The 10,489-nt window shown below is 42.7% G+C and overlaps 1 protein-coding gene across 1 annotated transcript in view; it reads right to left on the bottom strand.

The window, feature by feature from the left end:
• Nucleotides 1-3,173: 3,173 nt before the first annotated feature.
• LOC140196156 (AP-2 complex subunit mu) overlaps nucleotides 3,174-10,489 on the bottom strand; it is an 84,576-nt gene continuing 77,260 nt past the window's right edge. The window contains exons 9-11 of the mRNA XM_072254901.1: nucleotides 9,889-9,986; nucleotides 5,648-5,759; nucleotides 3,174-4,431 (exon numbers count right to left, since the gene is read on the bottom strand). Of these exons, the coding sequence (XP_072111002.1) occupies nucleotides 4,297-4,431; nucleotides 5,648-5,759; nucleotides 9,889-9,986 (345 nt within the window). The 3' untranslated portion in view covers nucleotides 3,174-4,296. The remainder of the gene's footprint in view (nucleotides 4,432-5,647; nucleotides 5,760-9,888; nucleotides 9,987-10,489) is intronic.

Raw genomic sequence — 10,489 nt, 5'->3', positions numbered from 1 at the left:
GGAGACGGGAGTCGGGAGTCACAATAGCAGCACATAAAGACCCGGCCTGGAGTTCCAGGCTGGAGTCGCAGTTGGTGGTTGCGCAATCGCTGTGAAGGTGTCCATGGTCGTTGCTGGAGTCCGGGTTTTGAATATGCCCTGAGGTGTTGCAGCCGGTGAGATCCATGGCAGGACTCGCAATCTGAAGTTCATGCCTGCTAGTTTCAGGACCAGCAGGCTCTGGAGTCCGTAGATGTAGGATCTTGCGATCTTTGCCTAACATGACAAAGCCAAAAAAATGGCGATTGCAGGCGTGAATCCGACGGAGGATGAAATAACGGGTAGGACCATTACAGACGGCGAAGAAAGTCCCGAAGGTGTGGAAGGGTCTGGGATAGGGACACCAAGTACCTCCTCATGGCGGAGAGAGTCGCCTTCAGAGCTTGACGGGAGAAGCGGCGAGAGGCAGAGTCAATAAAATGTGAGTACCTGGGATAAATAACGGGTAGGACCATTACAGACGGCGAAGAAAGTGTCCCGAAGGTGTGGTTTCAAGAGTACTGGAATACAGGAGCAAAGACATAATACTGAGATTTTATCCGGTATTGGTCAGACCACATTTGGCACGCTGTAAACAGTTTCGGACTCCCTACCTAAGATCTGCTGGCATTGGAGATGGTCCAGACGAGGTTCTTGAGAATGATTCTGGGAATGAATGGGTTAATGTGAGGAATGTTTGATGGCTTTGGGCCTGTTCTCACTGGAGTTTTGAAGAATACGGTGGGGGGGGGGGGGAAGAGAATCACATTGAAAGGCCTTGAGTGGATGTTTCCAATAATAGGTGTATCTAAGAAGAGGCCACAGCCTCAGAATTAAGGGATATCCATTTAGAACAGAGATGAGGAGGAAATTCTTAGCCAGTTGTGAAACTTGTGGAATTCATTGCCACAGAAAGCTGTGGAGACCAAGTCGTTATACCAAGGCACACGTTTGATAGGTTCTTGATTAGTTTGGGTGTCAAAAGTTATGGGAAGAAGGCAGGATAATGGTGTATCAGACTCAGCCAAATGGCCTACTTCTGCTCATATGTCATTATGGTTTTATGGTCACCTGCAAGCTCCACTGTTGAGGTCTTGGTTGGATGTCTCAGCCTGGAACCTCCTCTTGACCTAATCGCTATGGGTGATCATAACAGGAGCTAAGCTCTTCAGCAAAACAAGGTGACAATCCTCAGAAAACTAATTGTAATAGTAAAATATATGAGCATTAATCTAACTAATACGCTAAAAGAGCATTTAGGACAACTGACAAAAGATGTAGCGAAGAAACATTATACACAACAGACAGAGGCAAAAATCTGACACTTTTAAATGAATGGTATTTTACCCCCCTCCACCCACTCCCCAGAAAAGTCATCTGTATTCATTCGCAAACATGAAGAAATCTGCAGATGCTGGAAATTCAAGCCACACACACAAAAAATTAAACTGTACCTCTTCCTATAGATGCTGCCTGGCCTGCTGCATTCACCATCATTTTTTGTGTGTGTAATCTGTATTCCTTGCAGATTTGAAATTTTTCAGTTGGAGGGTAAGATCAAGTCCTGGTCATATTGCAACCCATAATTAGCTCAACACAAGGAAATCTGCAGATGCTGGAATTTCAAGCAACACACATAAAAGTTGCTGGTGCTGCGTTCACCAGCAACTTTTATGTGTGTTCCATAATTAGCTCAACAGCATCTGGTGTCATGTTCCCACACAAGAATGGCAGTATCAAACAGGAGGAGCTTCAAGAGTGCAGGCTATGAGCCTTCAGATGATGTGAAAGGGGGAAAAGTAGTCCATATTTATAAAAGGAGGCACAAGAGACAGCAAATGCTGGAATCTGGAATGAATAACAATCTTCTGGAGGAACTCAGTGTGTCAGGCAGCATCTCTGGAGGGAAATGAACAGTGGCTGTTTTAGATTGAGACCCTTCATCAGGACTGGGAAGAGGTGAGGGGGTGGATCCAGGTGAGGTAGGGAGTGGGAACAGCAGATGCTGGGAGGTGATAAAAAGGTGGAAGATAATGGAATCTTCTGAGACAGGAAGGTGGAACATGGATTAGGGAGAGCAGATGGTGGTAGTAGTAATGGAGGGGAGCCAGTTGAAAGAGTCAGGAGGTGAAGGGCAGATTTCATAATGGGGGATGTGAATGACAGGAGGCAAGGCTTCTCCCTCTCAAACTGTAGGGTGAATTCCTTCATATTATGATGACGGTCTCCTAAGCGTACCTTTACCTTAAGCTTTCTCAGAAAATCTAGTTGAGTACATAACACCCAATCCTGAATTACCTTTTCCTAGTGGGCTCAAACACAAGCTGCTCTAAAAATCCATCTCATAGGCGTTCCATATTTAATGCAATTATAATCACTGGCCAGCAGGTTACAGCTGGCACAGTGGACGGAGTGGAGGTGTTTTTCAGCTATCTGTTGTAAGAACTCAGAAGATTCAGCATTTGTGTGGAGGAGGAGGAAAGTCGACTTTGTGTTTACAAAACATTGACAACTCCACCCACACCCCCACCCAGCAGGTGCTATTCAGTCGAGTTTCTAGTTCCTCCGCCAGATTGCTTGTTCTGCTTTCAAATCTCCCCACAGGGAGTCAGTGAAGGAGTTTGTATGTTCTCCCCATGACCACATGGGTATCCTCCAGGTGCTCCAGTTTCCTTCCACTTTCCAAAGACATACAGTAAGTTGTGGACATGTGATGTTGGCACCAGAAGTTTTGCGACTTTGCGACACTTGCGGGCTTCCTCCAGCACATCCTCAGACTGCTGGTCGCTTATACAAGTGATGCATTTCACTGTATGTTTCAATGTACATGTGACAAATAAATCTGACCTTTAATTAGATATAATCCTTTATTATCTTGTTCAGATCACCAGGACGGAAGACCAAAGAAATTGGTGACTGCATTGAAATCCGTGCCAAGGGTTGTGGTAGAGGCAGAGGCAGAGGCATTAGGGATATTGAACTCATAGATAGGTACAAAAACATGGGCCGAAGGGCCTGCATTGTGTTCTTTGAAATGCCACCTATGGTAACTTCAACGATTAGGCACGACAGATCTTAGTGTTTGTGCTGAGAAGCAAAGGAAAATTTCAAAGACTAATTTCCCCACTTCATAAGTTAAATAAAGTGCCACAATCTGATTCTGTATGGTTTATTAAGATTAACTGGACAATCACAAAAAGTTGCTCAAGAAGAATCACACCATCAAGCAAAAGGATTTACAGATGAGCACCTTCAGCATTCGTCCCTTCTGTGAAAATGGTGCAGGTTTCGGTCACCGACTGACCAAAGTAGCCATGATCTGACACACATACACAGTGTTAACAGAAATGCACAGGGATATGCAACTCTTGTGCTGTAATGCAAGGTTGTCTGCACCAACCAGCTCCATGGAGACAGGCCCAATGCCAGTATGAGCAGAGAGAAAAGGGATCTCCATGGCAAGAAGGGACCTGAAATTACCTTCCATCACTCTGGTTCTAGGTCTGTCTTGCCCCTCCTTCCAAAGGTCCTGGTCATTAGACCTGGGATTAATCGAGATGTGTTTTATCTTTCATAAATGTTAGGCACACGTTCCTCCCTTTTGAGCAGTAAATACATACTGATACACCCTTGTCGTTCCTGATGTGGTGCCTTCTATCCCTCCCTCAGCGGCAAAGCTCGAAATTTCACAGAGACAAGTGTCAGCCAGTGAACTTACACTCCACTGCACGAATCAAAGACAGACAAGGAACATTTCTGGCAAAGCATCTCAGTCACAGGGATTAATAATTCCAAACAAAAAGACACTGCAGCAACTGGACCTCAGCTTGATGGAAGGGCTAGCGGTGCCTGTCGATTGCACAGAACATTCATTACAACACTTTATCAGTTGAAGTTCAGTGTCTACCAAGTATGTCCTGTTACATTCTCTAATCTATTGAACTACTATATGCTTACATTGTTGGGAAATACACTGCATGAGCTGAATGTCAAGTGGACATGAAATGGGATCTGCTTTTGGATACGGTTTGAGGGGAACAGGACAGGTCAGGTGGAGGAATTAGAATATATATATTTTTTAAAAAGATCAAAGGAGGCAGAAGCAGGATTGTTTGTCGACTGGGTCTCCATTGTTGGTCGTGCAGTCACAACATTACAGGTGTAGCTGCTGCCATCTCCTGCGCAACATCAAGTGCACGGTGTACTGGCCAACAAGGAGAGTCCGATGGATTTCAGTGGGTGCCGTGGAGGGGCAGGGCTGCTGGATTAGCCCTGCTCTCAGCATCTGGTCTCATAGATCCCGCTTCGCCCAATATACCGGACCCATTTTATCACATCGTGATCGCTGTAGTTCAACTTTGGCTCGAACACTTTCAGGTAACGCACCTTCAACCCAGAAGGAGCGAATGGAACCTGCAGAAGGCAATGTGAAGAGGTTGGTTATGTGTAGTGGGCAGCAAAAATGCACCTCAGCCTGCCAGTCAGAGACTTTTACAGCAATCAACAGAACAGCAGAAAGACTCAGTGGGTCAAGGCAGCATCCGCGGAGGGAAATAGACAGTTGATATTTCAGGTCAACACCTTGCATCTGGGCTGGAGCAGGCTTTTTACCTCCTTACCAATCAAGAACTTATCAATCTCTGCTTTCATTACATTCAGTGACAGACTCCACAGCCCTCTGTGGCAATGATTTATCATACTCTGGCTGAAGTTTCTCCTCATTTAGTTTTAAAGAGATGCCACTTTTTTCTGAGGTTGTGCCTTTAGATCCTAGACTCTAGCAATGAAAAGAACATCTGTATCCACTTTACAGTAGAAATGTCATTAGAATTTTTGGCGTGTTAAGGAAAGCAAGTGAAAACCAAGGGACAATAAAACAACAAAGTTTAATGAAGGTACTGAAAGAAGAATTTTAAACGAATACAGTATTTCCTCCAAGACCTTGTCATGGTTAGAAGGCTTGCGTGTGCCAATGACCCAGAGAGCTCTGCTGGCTGGAGTCAGGGCTTTATGCTTTGGCTCCTGGTAGGGTCTCTCCTGCCAAACAAGTCAAAAGGTAGAGGCCAGACTAAGAGTGGTCCACTGCTCCTCCAGATTCGAAGGTTCAGGTCAGGACTAATAACCCTGACTGGTCAAACAAAACTGCTATGAAAACAGCAATGAAGCATCCTTCTACATCTGAGTGGCCAAGGACAGACAGAGATATAGGACCTTTGTTGCTACCCTAAACGCCAGCAGCGTAACAGGCAGTAAGTAATATGGGTAAATTTAGGGAAGAGTCCAAAATGAGGAGATAAATATGCTACATGGGCTATACAGGATGGGGTCAAGAAGCACCCTGCACAAAGGGGCACTTGCTCAAAAAACTAAGGAGGTACAAGAGTTTAACGCAGGTAAGTTAGGCGTTGCATTTTGGGAAGTCAAAGGAGAAAGTATGCAGTTAATGGTAAGCCTCTTAGTAGCACTGAAACCATCCTTTGGTCAGTATCAACCATGGATGTTGTGCCCCAGCTGTCTACATGATACGCAAGCCAGGGTAATACAACATGGAGAGTAAGCTGTTGCCCACAAACTGTGAAAATGCAAAAACATAATCATACAGTAGTGCCCCTTAGGCTATCATACTTGCCTCAAAGTTCATGGAAATGGGTGGCCGAGCCCATTTCTTTTTATCATTAGTGGGTAGAAGCTCAATCTCTGCACTGATCTGCGATTCCTTCATTCCTGCCATTCGCTTTATCCTGAGGGGACAGGTAACAATTAATGAAGGTGGGTAAATTTACAGACACAAAAATGATAAATGAAGATGGGTAAATCTACAGACACAAAAGTCTGTAGATGCTGGAATCTGGAGCAACAATCTGCTGGGGGAACTCAGCAGGTTAAGCAGTGTCTGTGTGGGGAGAAAGGAACTGTTGATGCTTTGATGGAAACCTTGCATCAGTACTTACCAACATTTTCCTTGGAACCCAGCATTATGACCATCCCTTCCTGCCCCACAGACGCTGCTCAACCTGCCGAGTTCCTCCAGCAGATTGTTCCTACCTCACTATTTAATTGCTCATTTCTATAGTACAATAGAATATTCTGTAGAATATAGTCAAATATCTTACAAACATATCTTTTTAGTTTTCTATGATAATAGTGGGGCTGATTGACCATTATTCTTGGCAAATATTTCTACAGAAGTAGTTTGCCATTGCCGCCTTCTGTGCAATGTCTTTATAAGACAGGTGACCCCAGCTATTATCAATACCTCTCGGAGACTGCCTGGCATGAGTGGTTAAATGACCAGTACTTGTGATATACACCTATCACCTGCACTCATGGCTCCTCATAACCCTGCTGCAACTTGCTCAAGGGTAACCTGCAGGCTAACAGAGGGATGGAGTGCCTTATACTTTCTTTGCTAAAAACATATCCCCACATCTCCACCCACACCAATAGATCAGATGAGCCAAATACTGTCATTTTGAATTAAATATTGTTTTATGACTCCAAACCATCAGGCACACACTTCGAAAGCAATGACAACCAGGGACAAAAGAGCACTAATATTACCTTCAATTTAACAGAATACCTAATTCAAGGGCATAGGTTCAGCAGATGTTGGAAACCCAGAGCAATACACACAAAATGTTTGAGGAAATCAGCATTCATGGAAGTGAATAAACTGTCAACATTTCAGGCTGAGACCCTTCATCAGGACATTAACTTCAAGGAAATGTCTTTAAGTCACGGATTTATACTCATTCTTCAATTTTAAAATTTCACCATTGAACAGCACAGCAAAACACCCCCTCATTATTTTAAGCACCGATCCATTATACTGCAATCCTATGATATTTCCAACTCTCTCCATATCTTCCACTCACTACATGCATAAGGTGCAATGTGGTCAATTAACCTACAAATCCGAACACTTTTGCCACCCCAGATAAAGTTGCTCCTTTAAACATGAAGGTGTCGAGTGGTCCTTTTTCAAAGTAGAAGTTACTACAAAAGGTATAAAGTATTGCAATATTCTTAAAGAAAGACATCTATGGCCTGTTTGATATGCTGGTTACAGTATTTCCTTGGTTGAATTAATTTGAAAGTTTGACAAAAGCATTTTATGTAATTCAAACACAATTAGCCCAAATAAAAGGCCTCAAATTGGAAGTACAATCTGAGCTGTTTTTCTCTGAACGATTTAGTAGGTAGATCTTGCCTTTCACTAAGGCCGAGGTAGGGCATCTTGGGCTTAAAAAGGTTGGCGACCACTATACTAGAGGCTTCCACAGTGAAGACTGTTGCAAAGTACTTATTCATTTCGTCCATTATTTCATTGTCTCCCATAAACTACCTCTCCAGCATAATTTCCTTTACACTTTTATGTATCTGAAAAAACTTTTGGTATCCTCTTTAATATTACTGGCTAGCTTACTTTTGTATTCCATCCTTACCATCTTAATGATCTTTAAGACCATAATTATAGATCTGCATTCCCAGATCACTCTGTCCTACCGCACTTTATTTCCCTACCACTTACTGTGTAGGTCCTACTCTGGCTTTCCCTCCCAAAGTGCAACACCTCAGATTTATCGATATTGAATCTCATCTGCTATTTTCAGCCCACTTTTACAGCTGGTCCAGATCCCACTACAAGCTTTGATATACCCCCAATCTTCAAGTCGCCTGAAAATTTGCTGATATAGTTTACCACATTATCATCTAGATTGTTGATACAGATGGCAAACAACAACAGACCCAGCAATGATCCCTGCAGCATTCCCCTGGTCAAAGACCTCCAATCAGATGCAACCATCTATTACCACTCTCCGGTTTCTCCCAGAAAGCCAATGTCTAATCCAATTTACTACCTCATCTTAAATTTCAAGCAATTGAACCTTCTCGACCAACTTCCCATTCGGGACCTTGTGAAATGCTTTGTTAAAATCTATGTCGACAACATCCACTGCCTTGCTTTCATCAACTTTCCTGGTAACTTCCCGAAATACTCTAAGATTGGTTAGACATGACCTATCATGCATGAAGCCATGCTGAATATCCTTGATCAGTCCACGTCTATCTAAAAACTTACAATGCCTACAAAGAGTATTGTACCCCATAAAAGTTTTCATGTTTTATTGTTTTATAACATTGAATCACAGTGGATTTAATTTGGCTTTTTTTGACACTGATCAATAGAAAATATAAGACGCAAAATAATTGATTGCACAAGTATTCACCCCTTTAAATATGACACACCAAATCATCACTGGTGCAGCCAACTGGTTTTAGAAGTCATATAATTAGTTAAATGGAGATCTGTTTTTGGAGACTTGTGTGCAGTCAAAGTGTTCCAACTGATTGTAGTAAAAATATACCTGTATCTGGAAGGTCCAACTACAGGCGAGTCAATATCCTGGCAAAAATTACACAATGAGGACAAAAGAACACTTCAAGCAACTCCACAAAAAGCTTATTGAAAAACACAAGCTAGGAGATGGATACAAGAAAATTTCAAGCCACGGTATATCCCTTGGAGTACAGTTAAGTAAATCCTCAAAAAAATGGGAGAATATGACACAGCTGTAAATCTGCCTAGAGCAGGCTATCCTCAAAAACTGAGTGACCGTGCAAGAAGGAAACTAGTGTGGGAGGCTACCAAGAAACCTATGACAACTCTGGAGCTTCAGTGGCCGAGATGGGAGAGAATGCTCCCGGGTGCTTCACCAGTCGCAACTTTATAGGAGAGGGGCAAAGAGAAAGCCACTGTTGAAAAAGAAAACTACATGAAACCTCGGCTACAGTTTGCCTGAAGGCACGTGGAAGACTCTGACATGAGCTGGAAGAAGGTTCTATGGTCTGATGAAACTGAAATTGGGCTTTTTGGCCATCAGACTATGCGCTATGTTTGGCATAAGTCATACATCGCAAATTATCAAAAACACACCACCCCTACCGTGAAGTATGCTGTGGGGATGCTCCACTGCAGCAGGTTCTGGAAGGCTGGTGAAGGCAGAGGGTAAAATGAATGCTGGAAATCCTGGAGGAAAACCTGATGCATTCTGCAAGGGAACTGCACCTTGGGAGAAGATATGTTTTCCAGCAAGACAATGACTCCAAGCATAACAAGCATAAAGTCAAAGCTACACAGGAATGGCTTAAAAACATTTGTCCTGGAGTGGCCAAATCAGAGACCAGACCTCAATTCAACTGAGAGTTTGTGGCTGGACTTGAAAAGGGCTGTTCACTCACAATCCCCATGCAATCTGACAGAACTTAACCAGTTTTGTAAAGAAGAATGGAGGAAAATTGAAGTGTCCCAATGTGCAAAGCTGAAAGAGACCTATCCACACAAGACTCAAGACTGTTATTGCTGCCAAAGGTGCATCTACTCAATACTGACTTGAAGGGTGTGAGTAATTATGCAATCAATTATTTTGTGCTCAGTGACTATAATAAATTTGTAAAATTTGTTTTCACTATGAAATGCATGCCTTTTCTGTTGATCACTATCAAAAAAGCCAAATTAAATCCATTGTGATTCAATGTTATAAAACAATAAAACATGAAAACTTCCGGGGGGAGGGGGGAATACTTTTTAGAGGCACTGTATATGTCACAAATCTTAGTGTCACCCACAAATCTGCTGGTCCACATTACCACATTATCTTCCAGATTGTTGATATAGATGACAAACAACGACAGACTCAACACTAATCCCTGTGGCACAACCAATAGAGGAAACACAGGAGGTCAAGATTAAACTGGAGCTGAGGCAGCAGCTTGAACTAGCTGTGTCTCCACTAATTTTGTTGCGGGTATCCTGTAGCACAACTATAATAGAGCAAAGTTTAAATAATAAAATTTAAGGCTACCTACTTCCACACAATTGCATTCTCACTAGCCTTGTACTTGGCTTTTCCTTTCATACAGATGACTTGCACTCCACTGGTGTTGAGTGGGGTTGGAATACGCACCTGCAAAATACAGCAGAAACAAATTAGTAATGAAATCAGTTGTGACTGATATCTAGGTCACTGCAGAGACTCTGAGGCTGATGATACAGTAGCCTTCATCACAACAAATAGGCAATCTTCTGGAGACTCTCTCAGTATGGTTCCCCAAACTCATAGCACATCACGTTCTTATTAAGATCAAAGGCACAAAAGGTAATTCAATACAATGACATGTCTACTTCAGTATTTTGTATCTGACAAATGGCTCCTTTTTGAGGTACAGTGGACACATTGTTATTGATAAGATACCTCTAAAGTTCCAAACCTTTGCTGGGATACATTAATTCACACATAGTCTACCTCTGAGGACTCACAGCCAGACTCCAAAGATTAGTATTGTGAGAGCTGACTCACCAGGTATACATATCACCCAACTATTGATAGATCAATTATCTGATGTGCTAAGTGACAATTTCAGTCTGGTTGGCAAGCTTCCTTGAACTTGTTTAGAATGGTGCAAATTC

This window comes from Mobula birostris, chromosome 4 (genome assembly GCF_030028105.1).
Source record: "Mobula birostris isolate sMobBir1 chromosome 4, sMobBir1.hap1, whole genome shotgun sequence".
In the NCBI taxonomy this organism is placed as follows: Eukaryota; Metazoa; Chordata; class Chondrichthyes; order Myliobatiformes; family Myliobatidae; genus Mobula; species Mobula birostris.
The sequence above is the reverse complement of the archived record's forward strand: the minus strand, read 5'-3'. Positions and strand labels throughout refer to the sequence as shown.